The 16,147-nt window shown below is 42.5% G+C and overlaps 1 protein-coding gene across 4 annotated transcripts in view; it reads right to left on the bottom strand.

The window, feature by feature from the left end:
- Positions 1-16,147, bottom strand: part of lnx1 (ligand of numb-protein X 1) — a 37,209-nt gene that overhangs the window by 5,659 nt on the left and 15,403 nt on the right. For 2 of the 4 annotated variants that reach the window (XM_053489426.1, XM_053489428.1), the window contains 6 exons: positions 7,281-7,534; positions 5,527-5,682; positions 3,113-3,321; positions 2,411-2,824; positions 1,920-2,054; positions 658-835 (listed from right to left, as the gene is read on the bottom strand). In XM_053489426.1, the coding sequence (XP_053345401.1) occupies positions 658-835; positions 1,920-2,054; positions 2,411-2,824; positions 3,113-3,321; positions 5,527-5,682; positions 7,281-7,534 (1,346 nt within the window). The remainder of the gene's footprint in view (positions 1-657; positions 836-1,919; positions 2,055-2,410; positions 2,825-3,112; positions 3,322-5,526; positions 5,683-7,280; positions 7,535-16,147) is intronic. The other 2 variants (XM_053489427.1, XM_053489429.1) reach the window with 1 other exon arrangement.

The following is a 16,147-nucleotide window of genomic DNA, read 5'->3' as shown; positions in this document are numbered from 1 at the left end:
TTCTAGAATTCATAAAGTATGGTCAAGAGAAAGATGTGAAACACCTAACCTAGACAAGCTGAAGGCTCCTATGAAAGCAACCTGGCAACCTTCAGTAATGCCTTTTTAAATTAAATAATAAAACTAAAATGGCTTGATCCCTCTCAGAGACCTGTACGTTAATCTTTATATACAAAATAAAATAGATTTTTAAATAGACCTCAGATTAATTTCGCTAAGCTCACTTTTTTGGTTAACGCATACTGCTAAACTTTTTTGCTTCATTTGTACCTTTCGAGCGCGATGTGCCAGAGTTCCAGTCCTTCATCTGTGTACTCTGTTCATACACAAACTTGTAGAATTGCAAATTTTATGCAAATACTACTGTAATCCTCATCTCATAATGATCATAAAAAAAAAAACCCACTTGAGCCGAGTTGGCAATATTTTTTGCGATCTTTCCTTACACGTTGGATTTTAAAATGACAAACTTTTTCTGAAAAAATTATGACTGATAAAAGAAACACTTGTTAAGGTAAGCTAGATTTCTCACATAAAAATTGTGAAATCTGGACCAACCAAGACATCACCACCAGAATTATTAATCATTGCTATCTGATGTGTTTAACCTGGGGTGTATCTTATGCAGGGTGTGTAGATTGTGCAAGAGATGCTCACCTTTGCAGATGGAGCCTTCTCGGGCCACCACACCATTGGGGTCGATATTGGTGACGTAGACGGGCAAGTCCCAGCCGCGGCTGTTCATTCCTCCTGCCACAGTCATGCCCAGTGATTCAGTAGGCTCTTTAGGCAGGGTCACCGTTTTCTCATAACACCCCGGCTTTTGGCACGAGTCCTAGCAAAGAGGACATCTCAGAGTGAGTGTGTTAGTGTGTGGTGGCATATGACTTACAAAGATATATTGTATAACATATATATATATATATATATATATATATATATGATTATTCTGCTAAGTATACACTTCCCAGACACGTTGTGCCTCAAGTATGGCACAGTCACACCAAGGAGGGGTGTGTGTGTGTGTGTGTTTAAGCTTGTTATGAATGAGCTAGCCTTTTCTCCTGGGGCTTCTGATTCTGATATCAGTGTCCGCTGCCAAAGCACAGACGACCTGGCGCCCAGCCAAACGAAACAAACCCAGCAGCTAAGTGCTAACTTAATAAAGAAGTTTAATAAAAAGTCTCCTATGTTTAGTCTGAAAGCATGGGCCGAGGGATCCAGATCTGCTCTCGGTGCTTTGGGATGGTCTGTGGCTGTTGAGTGCGAGCGAAAACGAAGGAGAAATTCTCCCACATTAGACTAACAGAATTAGAAGTGTTAAAGAGAGGTGAGAGGAACACCAGGGTGTGCACCGGGCTAAGTGAGACAGTGATAGAATAACAAGGTGAAAGCTGTGAGTTTGAGCTTTTTTAGGATGAGGGAAGACGTAGAGGACATAGACTAATTAGAGCAGAAATCCTGCTCTTCTTTTTTTTTTCTTTGTTTTTTTTTTTAACAAGGGGTTTCTCCAAGCTCAAAGAAACGTCAGTCACTATGTGAAGCTATGTGTGTGTAGCAGGCAAGGCAATGTAGAGCATATTATGTATATTAGGAATCGAAATCACCATGGACCAGCCGATACAATAATAAGACGATAATTACTGTAGGTGTCGATTTAATTTAATGGCAATTCTGTCTATTTTGTCACAATTTTAAACAAACTTGGCTAATAATTCGCTCCTGCCACACGGGATACTGTGTTGCCTTCCAAAGTATGAATAGTTTAGAGTGCACCACCTGTCAGATTATAGTGGAACTGCAAAATTTTTCCTCTTCAAATGCAAACATTTATAAATGTTAAAAGCGTTTTTGGATTGCGGCGATGCATGAGTGCCATACTCATACATACACAAATACTAGTGTGTAAGATATCTCACCACCAGTGACTGCTCAATGTCCACGGCAGAGTAAGGAGGAGGTCCCTCCATGTTCCACGGTGCCTCCTGTAGTATATCCGGAGGCGGCACGTGAGTCTGTCTCGACACGATGAAGTGTACTCGCTCCACACTCGCCTACAACATGTAACACACAGCATTAATGACTTGTCTGAACCGCTACAACCGCTTGAATTTCAGCCACCAGCATTTAGAGTTAGCACGAAAGGAAACGGGAATGTTATGAGAAGATTTATTATGTCTTGCGTCAGTGCTTTGCTCAGTCATGTATACAGTACAGAAACATCTGATTATATTCAGCACCAAAAACGAGGCCTATCACTGCAATTAGTCCATTGCTAAGGAACGCTAGGTTGTGAAGGTAAGGGACAAAATTTTGTGGTTTATGGAAACAAATTTGCAACAAAGCGAAGGTAATAATAAGATTTGATTCCCTTCGTACGGTGTGTATGTTGGACCTATGTCACGCCCACCTGTATGAGCAAAGCTGCATGCTCAGGAGCACCGTAGCGCAGGTCGTGCCCATTGATAGCAAGCACGCGGTCGTTGATACGCAGACGCCCATCCTGGGCCGCCAGACCTCCTTCTAGCAAATGGAAGATGAAGACGCCATGCTCATCGGGCCGGCGCACGAGCTTGATGCCCAGCTGCTCATCAGGTGCTCCCTTCAGCAGCACCACGTGCAGACTGTCGTCCCTCACGCTGCCACCAGAGCCTGGGTAGGGCACCTCGCCCGGCTGAGGAACGTGATGGTGGTGGTGGTGGTGATGTGCACGGTAGCGATGACGCTGTTCACGAAGCACAGTCAGCCTGAGCAGCATGCAGGGACGCTTGAGAGCTGCAAGTGCGTAGCAGTGCGGGACGTTGGTGATGTCGATACCGTTCACCTGTACACACGAGGAGATATAGCTTGAAAGACATTGTATAGAATTCTCTTCTGCTACGAATTATGGAGCTCTCAAGTCAACCGAGAAAAAGATGTAAACACAAAGATCTTTTTCTCATGCCATATTGTCAACCCCTTTGCCAAACAGATGGCGAAGCACATGACGCCAAACACAAGGACACATGCCAGCCTTGTATTCACACCTACTGTACAATTATGTCATTTTAGACCTCCCACCCACCTTCTCAGCTCTTTTTATATTCTCTATCTCTCTCTCTCACACATCTACCTTGAGGATCATGTCTCCAGGCAGCAGTCTTCCATCCCGGGCAATGACGCCTTCTCTGTAGATGTCCTGGATAAGGATGCGCACAAGCGGAGTCTCATTTCCCCCCACGATGCTGATGGCCAACGGCTCACAGGGGTCGCTCCGTGTGATCTTAACCGTAGTGATTTCACCATCCGGGATAAGATGATGGAGCTGCGGCAGAGCAAAAACTGCAGGGAGGGATCAAAAGATGTGTTTGAGATTAAAAAGATGTGTTTGTACATGAAAGCTAGATTCAACCATATCTGAGATATTTACACTCTGGACTGGATGGAAGGTGGTTTATATCGAGCTTTCTCAAAATGTTTTCTATTGCTGTAGCACAAGCACATCAGGTGTTTGTTGGTTTATGTTATAGACTGACTTGTTTTCAGATTTTAGAGTGCAGTCTGGCTGACTCCTAACTGGAGCGCACTTTGAGAGTTTTGTCATATGCAGATGTGAGTAAAGGTGACAGAGAGGGAGGGAATGACAGAGGGGTTAACACTGAAATGAGTGTGGAACAGATGTGCAGTGAAATAAAACTCATTCGCATATGCACTCAAGCATTCTGGTTCATTTTAACGAGGGGAAAAGGAGAATTCATGTTTGTCAGCCGAGCTTTTAATTAAAAGCAAGAATTTAATCACATCTTTGTACGGCAGGTTGGCTAAACTCGCAAGTTCATTACTTTACAAAGTTAATATGCTCAATATACTATACACACACCAGTCAGTCATAACACTAAGACCACCAACAGGTGAAATGAATAACATTGATTATCAATTAGGCAGCGAAGGCTCTACCATGGCCTCTGCCAGACCAGAGAAGGGCCAATGCAGCACTAATTGGTAAGAAATGGCTATGAGAGAGATGTTTCAGGACACCCGGTGCAACACGTGTACAGGGCCGAATAGGCGAAGAGCCCAAGGCCACTGATCGGACGTCCCAACTCCAAACCTCCCAATCCAACTGAGCATCCATGGGATACACTGGACAAACAACTTCCCTCGAAGGCCCCGCCCCACAACACACAGCACCCAAACGACCTGCTGCCAACGTCCCGGTGCCAGGCACCACCAGAGGGGTTTCCCAAAACCTAGGTGGTTTTAATGTTAATGTTCTATATCATGGCCGATCAGTGGAATGGTGTTTTATATACCATACTGTGCAAAAGTCTTAGGCAACATATTATCTTTAGTACAAATCGTGGTACATATGTTTGTCATGTCTGCATTATTATTATTATTATTATTATTATTATTATTATTATGCACAAAAGCGTCCACTATTTAAAAACATACCTTAATAAAAATTAATAAATAAATAACATTACAGAAACATGTTTGCATGCAAAAACTGGTAAAACACAGTGAAACCTAACAGCAGTTTTACGTACAGTACTCTGCGAACATCATGGGAACATATAAAAAAAAAAAATCCCATAAGCAAAGATGAGCGTAAAAGTAAATTCTATAAAAAGCACTAAAGAGGAATAAAATAAGGACAATATTTAGTGTGAAAACTATTTGCTTGAAAATAATCAGTAGTGTTGGAAACAGATGTGTGCAAGTAAAACAGTAATATTCTTCTGCAATGTGTTTTTTTTTATCGATATTAAAGTTATGTTAAATATGGTGCCTAAGACTTTTGCACAGTACTGGATGTAAAAACAGTAGACAGACCGACTGTGTATAGATAGCTCGGTGTTAAAGTGTACAACTATTGCAGAATAGCAGAGCAGCAGACAATCCCAGCTTCCCTTTAACACCAGGGAAGGAGAAGGCAAAGCTCATTACCTCAGTCACCACCTGGGGCTTTATGTAACACACACACACACACACACATACACACCGTATCCTTGTAAGGACCTTGCATGCTTATTGATGCAGCTCATGAATGCTGCCTCTACACCTCCGAAATAACTATTTTTAAATAGTATTTATTTACTCAAATCCAAGCAGATTTCATTTTGGGAGCGAGGTAAGAGTACCCACAAGGTCAAAACTAACAGATACTACTATCCTTGTTGGGGGAATTTGGTGGCGAAATGACATCATCATCATCATCATCATCATATCATCCTTTTCCTCACTGTACCTTCATCTATCAGTTTCATTTCCGTGCATTTAATCAATCTAAATATGATCCACACACCGAGTCGTCCTTTACCTTTGTATCTCCTGTTTCTTCTTCCTGCCTGCATCCTGTCCTCTCTCTCTCTCTCTCTCTCTCTCTCTCTCTCTCTCTTACTCACTCTCTTTCCCAGTTTCTGATTAGCCTTCTGTCAGCCCCATCCGCATTATTAAAGGAACATATGCTGTAGCTGTGTTCAGGGCCCTCGACCCAGGCTGTCACCCACTGATACACTCTTGTGCACACATACACACACTTACCCTCTTGTGGGACGGTGGCATTTCTGAGGTTGTCTCGTTCCTCCGAGTTGTCGTGGACCACAGCTGTGCCACTCTTGGTCCTCCTGAGCACGCTGAACGCCCTGTTCAGACGCCGGAACGAGCGACTCCTCACGGACGAGCGGTCGAAGTTACGGACTGGAGGACACACAGATGGAGAGAACAGGGATAAGAGCCAGTGTCTGGTCATGAACATGTCTGGACCCAAAGAGCGGCTTGGAGGAGTTTAGGCTTGGTCAATCGCATGGCAGCGAATAAGTGATTCACACTGTTTAGCAAGTTCTGGAGTTCTTCCACTTTTAGACAGAATGGATTCAGCTCTGCTGTGCAGCTACGAACAGTGCTGGTGCGTTTCAGCTTGTCATAAGCTTCAGGCTTGTGTGGAAGGGTTGGTCTTATGAACCTCACGCTGCTTTCTCTCTACACACACACACTGATGTGTGGAGCTCAGACAGCACTGCTCTTAAAAGCATAAAGCCTGAGGCTGACAGCCTGTTCCTCCGCACTGCTGTACCTCCCCTCAGCTGCTGCAGTGTCATTTCCATCCTCCCCGCCCAGCACCACACTGGAACAAGTTCATCTTTTGTAAATGAAGTGTTTTCTAAGTGGAAATTGCAATAATATGCTCTCCCTTTTTCATGATCATGCTCAGGTGCAAACCAAACCCACCGCTCCGATAGCATCTTAGTGAGAACTTGCGAGTAATCCTACACAGCGGAATTGCAGCGGGAATGTGATTCGCCTGAGAGCGGAAGGCGAATCTGATATGTTATGTTGTGCGCTTTGGGTTGTGAGCAGAGTTCTGCCGTGAACTAAACCGGAAAAAGACAAATCCGAAATGAGAAAGGATCAATTTAAAGCTGCACAAAAATTATAAAACACCAGGTTCATGTTTTCGCTGCTTGCATGGTTTCTATTGTCTCTGTGCTCCATTCTAAAAGGTCAAGTCAAGTCAAACCAGGACTTTTGATTGTGCAGAATAATAAAAACACAGAGTTATTTATTTATTTGACTTTATTCCTGCTGCTACACTGATGCACTTATCCCACCATTTCATTAGTGCTTGGATACCATTAAGAAAGTTTTCCTCTTATATAGTATGTCTGAGCCATGATCACATTGTTAAAAGCACTTTATAAATAAAACTGAAATGTATTAATTGACCGGATCGCCTGTTTCACATCTAAAATGCTGGCCTCCCAGGAATTCCTTTAATGGCCAAAACACGTGGAAACGTCTTGGAGTAAGGTCAGGACTGTACAGGGGATGTGGTAATACTGTAACTCCCAGCCAAGTTTCTGTAATGTGCACATGGTTTTAGTGTGTGTGTACAGTATGTAGCATTGACTTACTGTATGCACCATCTTCTTTAAAACGTTTTACTGCTACTTAGAGTCTTTAGTCTTAAATGTAAAACGGTTTAACGCCTCCATTTACCAGAAAATTAATCACAAATCCCGGTTAAACTTGAACGTCCCTTAAACTAATACATTTTTTGTAAATAAAAATAAAAAATGATTTATGATTTATAAGGTAATATTACTATAATACTATATGTGAATTGAGTGTGTGGCACATGAGATACACTGTGTGTGTGTGTGTGTGAGCCTGTTTGCATGTGTCGCTTAAAAGATATGGATCAACACTAGCATTATTTGCAACTGCTCCAACAGGTACACATACACTCATTCAGATATACACACACACACACACACACGATGTGTGTGCTCACTCACACTCACTCTTCTTGGAGTTGCTACGTGCCGCCAGGCTGGTGGTGCTCCCTGATTGGCTGTTGTCCTCCATGCCAGGCTCGTAGGCGGGGTTGACGAGGCCAGACTCGTCTGATAGGAGGGCGACGGCGCTGGAGGCGGTGCCATCTCCAGGCAGGGTTGCCAGAGCCAGCTCGGATGTGCTGTCGGTACACTCTCCTTCCTGCGAGCGGCGCTTTCTCTCGGCCGACAGGCCATAATGTGAAGCTCCTTTACACCTGTGCACACACATGCAAATCTTCTAAGCCAAAGTCTTACCATGCATTTGTTATAGGGTACAGAAAGCCTAAAAACGTGTTACACTGTGTATTAGTGTACATGTGTCGGTGTGTTTGTGTTCATTGTTCATTCAGCTTGTTCCCCTCTACACGTGTTTACACCGAGGTTGTGCGGCTGACAGATTAGGCAGAGCTGTCATGGGAGAGATGCTACTCGGCACACAGATTGGAACTAAAAGCGAGCAGACAAATAGGATCTGCTCAAGGGAGTGCGGGTTACAGACACACACACACACACACACATAACACAAAAGGAATATGAAATGTCCTCTGAGATAAACAGAACTGCAGACATGCTTCTCTGATATCACATTAATTAAAAGACTCAAACAGAACACACACACACACACACACATTCTGCATACAGAACAATGTCCACCAGTATCCATTATTTTATTCAACGCATTTAGCACACTCATCTATTTAGAGATGATACCCACCACTTTAGGCACTGCAAACATATCAGTTCCTCTGTTCCAGCCGGTGACACTCCACCCTACAGCTCGACATGTACTGGACATGTACACCAGTCTGTAATGTCACAGGAGATCTACCCTCTCGGAGGAAACACTGAACCATGGTTAGGTACCCAGTCAGCCGTCCCACAGAGTCCAAACACAGTGCCAAAAGCGGTAAGTTACAGGTGTGTGGGCCTGAGATCACGGTCAGGGAGTGTAGGAAGATAAACAGATGGATGGACGGCTGTATTGTTACCGACAAAACCATGCTGCGTACAGACACCCGGGCCACGCTCAGGGGATTCAGTGTGAAATGAAATACAGTTTGTCTCACTTTTCTTGGCAGGTTATACGTTCATTGCCAGGACAGGAAGAGAGAGGGATTGAGCGGGAGAGATTCTGAGTGAATGAGTAAGTGATTTAGAGTGAGAGTGATTTAGAGTTAGGGTTAGTGAGTGAATGAGTGAAGGAGTGAAGGAGTGAGGGATTTAGAGTAAATGAGTGAATGATTTAGTGTGAGAGAGTGGGTGAGTGAGTGAGTGGGTGGGTGAGTGAGTGAGTGAGTGAGTGGGTGGGTGGGTGAGTGAGTGAGTGAGCGGGTGAGTGAGTGGGTGAGCGGGTGAGTGAGTGAGCGAGCGGGTGAGTGGGTGAGCGGGTGAGTGAGTGGGTGAGCGGGTGAGTGAGTAGGTGGGTGGGTGAGTGAGTGGGTGGGTGGGTGGGTGAGTCGGTGAGTGAGTGAGCGGGTGAGTGAGTGGGTGGGTGGGTGAGTGAGTGCGTGGGTGGGTGAGTGAGTAGGTGAGTATGTGGGTGGGTGGGTGAGTGAGTAGGTGAGTATGTGGGTGGGTGGGTAAGTGAGTGAGTCGAGTGAGTGGGTGGGTGAGTGAGTGGGTGTGTGGGTGGGTGGGTGAGTGAGTGAGTGAGCGGGTGGGTGAGTGAGTGAGTGAGCGGGTGGGTGAGTGAGTGGGTGAGTGAGTGAGTGTGTGGGTGGGTGGGTGAGTGAGTGAGCGGGTGGGTGAGTGAGTGGGTGAGTAAGTGAGTGAGTAAGTGAGTGAGTGAGTGAGTGAGTGAGTGCTATGCAGCACTATGTACCACAGCTTACTGTGATTGTGTAAAACAGATCTGATGTCTGATGAGGTGTGTGTGTGTGCGTGCGTGTGTGTGTGTGTGTGTAACTCTTATATCACAAAAGTGAACACATTCCTACAGGCTGATCTGTCTTTCTGCAAGACTGAATCACACACCCATAAAAATAAAATAATAAAAATAAATAAATGAATGAATGAATAAATAAATAAAAAATGCACAGATGCCTTCCTCAGCAAAAAAAAAATGTAAGGTAGATTTTTGCATGCTAGACTCTCTCTCTCTCTCTCTCTCTCTCTCAAACACACACCTGGATCATATTACAGCTGTGCCTGTGGGAAAGCTTTTAACGAAACTATTTTGCAAGCAAAAGGACTTTTTGTTTGTTATCCAGCAGCTTATTTATTTCTTTAACTCTGCAGACTTCTCATCAGAATGCACACACACACACACACACACACACACATAGACACACACACTTAAAATAGAATTCCTGCATATCCACAATTAAACTTGTAATACGGAGAAATCGACTTGACTTTGCTTTTAGGTATGGATGTGATAAATTGAGGGCACGCTTCAAGCTGGAGCGCACCATACAGTTTCTAGGACGACGTGCCCTTCTGAGACAAGAATAATCACATTGTTCTTCAGTGACACAGCACTGTATTAATAAACCGCCTGAAAATAGAATGCTAACGCTACCATGAGTGCACTCTCATACACGGAAATTGGAGGGGGGAAAACAACAACCACAAAGATAATAAACAATACACCAAACGAGGGGGGAAGGGGTAACAAAACCCGGTCACGCCTCAAGGAAAGAAATCAGGAAGAATGGATGAATAAGAAATCCAAGAAAAACAAAAATGCTAACAGCAACTCGTGTATAAACTCATTCAGGTGAAGTCCCTCTGGAGGAAAGGAAGCTAATGCTAACAGTGCTAGCACCACTCGTGTCAGTTGTTTCCAGTGAAAAACTAAAGAAAAGAGAAAGAAGGAAAGAACAAGGGAGCGGCATTATTGTTTCTATCTAAGTAAACAAACCACAGCACACTCGTTATGCTAACACATGCTAACACGTGTGTGTCTATCCAAATGTACTTCAAAATTACGTACAGAACTGAACTGAAACACATTTTGTAGCCAAATTTGACACATTTCAGTGTTTTTAGGGGCGATGAGACAGAGAGAGACAGAGAGAGACAGAGGAGATAAGCAGTCTTGTCTGCTCCTTCGTTAAGGGGCTTAGCTTGGCGTTAATTAAAATCGGCTTCCGCACCAGAGATAAAGACACGCTGTGGTGTGTGAAGTCTTTAGTCCCGTCACACTCCTCATAATCAGCCTACATCACCATCGTAACCCGATTCCCTCCTGTTCCAGCAGCTTCTCCAATAAAACCACAACACACATGGTGCCCTTTGCCTGTACAGCACTGATGTCGTGATTAAGTTCATCCTCATCCCTTAAAATCCTGAGCTTTTTTTTTTGCATTAATATATTATTTTTATAAATATGTAGAGGTCAACACTTTTATTTATTTCAGCACAACATAGGCAATATGATGGAATTAGTCATAATTAGGCAAAAACATACTGTAGCACAGATGTGTATGTCTGTTTCCAGTTGTTTCAATGACTTACATAATTGGTCTAAGTTCACCATCTTCTAATTTTCTGTATATGCGGCGGTTTTTCTTAAAAATCGGTGATTGACCAGTGTTGTGTTTCTGTCCCAGATCCTTTTTTTAAGGGTGAAATTTCATGCAATTTCAGTTAACTTTGTGACTTTTCCCCTGATATGCAAGTTTAATTAAGCAATATCACATGCGAGCTCGTGCTCCAGTACCGAATATCAGCACGGCAGTGTTGCCTTCAGTACTCCATTTGCGCCCTCGTTCCTACAGCCGCATCACAGCCGTGCTGATATTCAGTACAACAGCACAAGCTCGAGTGTGATATTGTTTTTCTACAACAGTTCCACAGACATTATTATACATCACTTACTAAGCTCGGCCAACACGTCTGTCAAATGACCTTTATACCCTAATTTTGAAATTAAGCCGCAACAACTATTATTCATTAATATTGTTGGTATATCTATACCACGGGATATACTGTGTGCACTTTGACTTGATCAACTCACTGCAAGATCATCATTAACACCTTGATGCTATATGGCCCGACTGGCTGCTTCACGCCTCAAACACTGGCCTCAGTAAGTGCTACAAGAATGAAGTTTTAGAGAACTCAATTTATTATTATTTTTTATTTATTTTGCAGCAAAAATGCTGTCAGAAATAATGTAAAGTTTTGTTTCCCAACTTTTTGCGCATTACTTTAAATTTTACAAATATCAAAATATCAATAATGTGCCTACTGTGTGTTAAGGAATTTTTTCCAAAGTATTTCCCAAATTTTAAGACGTCTAAATTTATCATTTTAAAAGTGTTAGATTGGTATCAATAAATATTTTTTTATTTAATGTTATTTAATGTTAAGTATTGCTGCAAGTTAGAACTAGACAAGTATTTTTACAACTAAGAAATAGAAAGGGAAAAGATGTGGTGTGTATGAGGCACATAGCCTGTCTGTCTTGCCCTTTTTCTACAGTATGACACATACACATGCACACATGCACACACACACACACACATGCACACACACCAAACCATATGGGTGTACAGCAGGGCACAGTGCCATACTGTGAGAGATTAAAACACACACACACACACATACAACACACCACTCCATGTTGCAATCCCTCCATCTTTTTCGTTCATATCCATCCCCCCACTACGTCCAAACCTGATCCCTCCCCCATATTCATCTTACTCCAATGCACCTCTGTCCGTTCTGTTCCACACAGCATCCTGTCTACCTCGTTCTGATTTATTTACTCTCCACTACTTTATTGCTGTCTATACACTCTACATTCTCTTTCTTCTCTCCTCTCATATACCTAAAGGAAATCTGGCTAGCTGCAACACACTTCTGTTCTTACAGTACTTGCCATGTAAAGCTTGGATTGACCTCCGAATGACCCCTATGTAAGACAAATCAAGAGAAATATAAAAATATACACAGACATGCATACGGATGTCTTCCCTCTCAATGCAGACACAGAAAGGTCAACAACATCCCTGTTCATCAAAATAAGTCCGGTGCCCTAATCCTCTTTTAATGCCTGCAGAGGAGCACAGCAGGGGTGTGTTCAGGAGTTACTAAAGATCTCCAAAGATATCTTCAAACATGCCCCGTATTATTCTTAATATAGATTATTATTACATTTGTTAAGTTATACAAGGTATACTGTTTGTGTGCATTTATTTTTCTCCATATTTTAAAAGTCGTGGTTTTATATGTGTCGATGTCGTGGCCTTAATCCTGTGCAGGGATGATGGGATGACGTTTTGGTGGTGAGCATGATGCTTGCCACGTGAACACCAGTTAATGTTGTTTCTATTAGAAAAACACTGTTCATACACTGCCTGGACAAAAGTAGAGTTAAACTGTTTTTATGCATCAAGCAAAGAAAAGGACATTTGAAATTTCCTGGGATTGGGATATTGCTAAAATAGTAAAAATGACAGTAAAAATCTACGCTATGATTAATAGTCAACATAAGAGCATTTCTATACATATGATGTATGTAGTTTGTTAGGGAGAATGAAGATTGGAAATGGAAAAAGTCATGTGTCATGTGTCTAATGAGTCCAGATTGATCCTGTTCCAGAGTGATGGGCGTGTCAGGGTTAGAAGGGAAGCGCATGACGTCATACATATTCAATTCTATATATATATATAGATATATATTTATATATATATATAGAGAGAGAGCGCTTTTAACAATGGTCGTTGTCTCAAAACAGCTTTTATTCATTTTAAACCCCAACGACTAAAAGCACAATAACTAATTAATCATTAACAATGTACAGAAACAGGTTTAATAATCTTATATTTAGTGTGTGCTTGTTGTAGGAACTCAGATTATTATTCAAATTGTTTTTTATTTGGTGTTTTTTTCTTCCCGCCTTTTATCTCATGGAAAGCCAAACTTGGTGATTCCTACAAAATACTCGATATGTTTTATTTTTATTATATTATTTTATGTTGTAATATTGATTGGCTGCTGTTGTTGTAGCTTTAGCCTTATAGCATTTAGCAGACACCCTTATCCAGAGCGACTTCCCTATTTTCGGCTAATACCTTAACCCCTGAGCTACCCCTGCTCACCCCCCCCAAGTAATCATCACTGATAGTGTTATGTTAATTAAAATTTCTATGGGATCTACTCAAATTATTATTATTATTATTATTATTATTATTATTATTATTATTATTATTACGCCTGTATAACATGGCAGTTTCTAGAAATTAGTCACCTTGTCATGATATATGTAAGACAATTGATTGCAGCAGAGCTAAATTCTAATGAGAATAATTTGTAACACACACACACACACACACACACAGCTTTCCCTGATGCTCTGATCTGGCACACTTCCTTCCCTTTCAATTCATTTCAGTTAGTCTGTTAACCTAGATCAAAAAAGAGCTTGCCCTGCACACAAACACACACACACACACACACCGGACTGTACACACACGCACTAGAGGAGAGGAGAGGAGAGGACAGTGGCGTAATCATCATAACTCAGTGTCAACCAGGTTCCCAGGAAAAGGTCCCAACAAAGCAGCAGTAAGCCATTTAATCATGCAAGCACTGCATGTGATCAGCACTCTAGTCAGTGTCTGCACCTTACACACACACACACACACACACACACACACACACACTGCAGCAGTTAGCAGATAGATACCAGTAGTTTACAGCACTGCACCAGCACACAGAGTCCTGCTCAGCTCCAAACACAGATCAGCTCAGATCTGTTTCATTACTCTGCTATCTGTGCACATGCACACACACACACGCACGTGTGCTTTCATCAGTGCTGTGATGTTGATCAAAGGAGGTGTCTCTTCCGCTTGTCTGCTCATAAGACGAAATTAAAGAGAAACAATAATGAGAGGAGGATATACTGTACGGGTGAAGAGGCATTTCGACGTAGTGGCTCGCACTCCCATGGTCCGTGTTCGATTCCCGTCTCAGGTCTACAGTATGTGCATGGAGTGTGCATGTTCTCCACGTGCTGGCTGGGTTTTCCTCTGGGCTCTACGGTGTTCCCCCACCGTCCTAATACATCCCAAATTGCCCGTAGCGAGCATAGGAATATGAATGGACATAGGAGTGTGTTTGTGTGTGCATGTGCTGCGATGGATCGGCATCCTGTCCAGTGTGTACCCTGCATCATGCCCCAGGTCTCCTGGGATCGGCTCCAGGCCCCCTGACCTGTGCACAGGAACGCTGCTAACTCGAATAAGACAGGAATAGGTTTGTCTTTAACTCCAGTCCCCATCCAGGTGAAACTCTCAGAATGCTTTGCAGTATTTTGTTTGCACTGAAACCGACGATGCCTGCTGATGGAATATTCATGTCTTTGATGATGTCCATCCGATGGATCATCATAGGCAAATCCGCTTCGAACCTTCGTGCTGCGGATTCAACGGCTCGTCCTGGGGAAAGTCGGTTATTAAGACTTTCTTTAAGTTGAGAGGAAATGTATGGAGCAGAAGAAAGAGTGAAAGACGAGTGTGACTTGTTTAGCGAGATGGATTCGAGAAAACAATTAGCGTACACAAGCTGAGAGCCCAGCCCATGCCCCCATGCTTCGGTTATACATGACACACCCAAGTGATGACATCACACTCGGTGCCTGCAAGCACAATTACATTCACATGAACTCTCACGCTAATGCCAAAGCAAACAAACGCATACAGTACCTTTAAAAAAATACATAATACACTGACTTTGTTTATGATCTTATAGAGCCGTGCTTGTTAAAGTTGCAATGGAACGAAGGAAGGACTAACGATATTCTCGATAGTTATGACACCCCAGCATGTGCAGAGTGGTAAACTTATGGACACTTTATAACATTACAGTATTAATCATATAGTTAATGGGCAATGGGTTAACAGACAGTACTTGGGACAACTAGGATAGCAAGACTGTTTAACTTAGCATTGAATTTCCTGTCATGAGAAGTGAAGGTCGAGGGGGACGCTACAGCCTCAACAGGGAACCTATTTGGGTGATATGAAATATGAAAAATGGGAAATATTCACAAAATATAGTATTTTGTTTAATTGCCTTTAGCTTTGATTACAGTTGGGGACATAATGCATGTGTGAAAATGATTCTTTATGCTTCCAGAACCGCCTTTCCGGAAATTCATACACTTTCATTACTAAACATTGCATTTTTTTTACTATACAACTTTACCAAGCGAGTAAGTGATCCAATTGCTGTAGTTTTATTATTTTCTTTGTTTAAATGCAGGTCAATAATATCACGATTCTGAAAAGGCAACCCAGAGCTATGGTCCAGTAATGCATTGGTAGATTTTATGTTTTCTTTTATTTATTGTGGTATCTTGGGAAAATAGAACAATACTGTACTTAAGCTTATTACTGAGTTAATCATAAGGAGAGTAAAGCATGTTGGAGAATTTTTGTTTTAAGCTTAGACACAGAAATTCCAGACTTAATTATAACCTATATTTCAAGACCGGCAAGAAAACGTGCTGTGGCTGGGATTAGTCCCTGCTGTGTAATAAAGTACACGGTGTCCCTGAAGTCTCCATACGTGGAAAAATGAATGGAGTTTAGTAATTACATGCATAACAACCGGACATCTTCATTTACTGTTCATCAGGAGTCGGAGAAACGACTCGGTGTGTGTGTGTGTGCATGTGTGCATGTGTGCGTGTGTGTACACAGAAACAACCAAATCATGTACCAGGCCCCCTAGCAAAGGCGTATTTTGGTAGATAATGGTATTTCCCTGTATGTCTGGAGAGTTTCGGGAAGAGCTCGTCAGGAACCAGGCGAAGAGGAACTGATGGAACAGATGGGTTAAAAACCGAAACACAAAAACAGACACAGCAGTA

Source organism: Clarias gariepinus, chromosome 27, assembly GCF_024256425.1.
Source record: "Clarias gariepinus isolate MV-2021 ecotype Netherlands chromosome 27, CGAR_prim_01v2, whole genome shotgun sequence".
In the NCBI taxonomy this organism is placed as follows: Eukaryota; Metazoa; Chordata; class Actinopteri; order Siluriformes; family Clariidae; genus Clarias; species Clarias gariepinus.
Note: the sequence above shows the minus strand (reverse complement) of the source record. Positions and strands in the feature narration are given on the sequence as shown.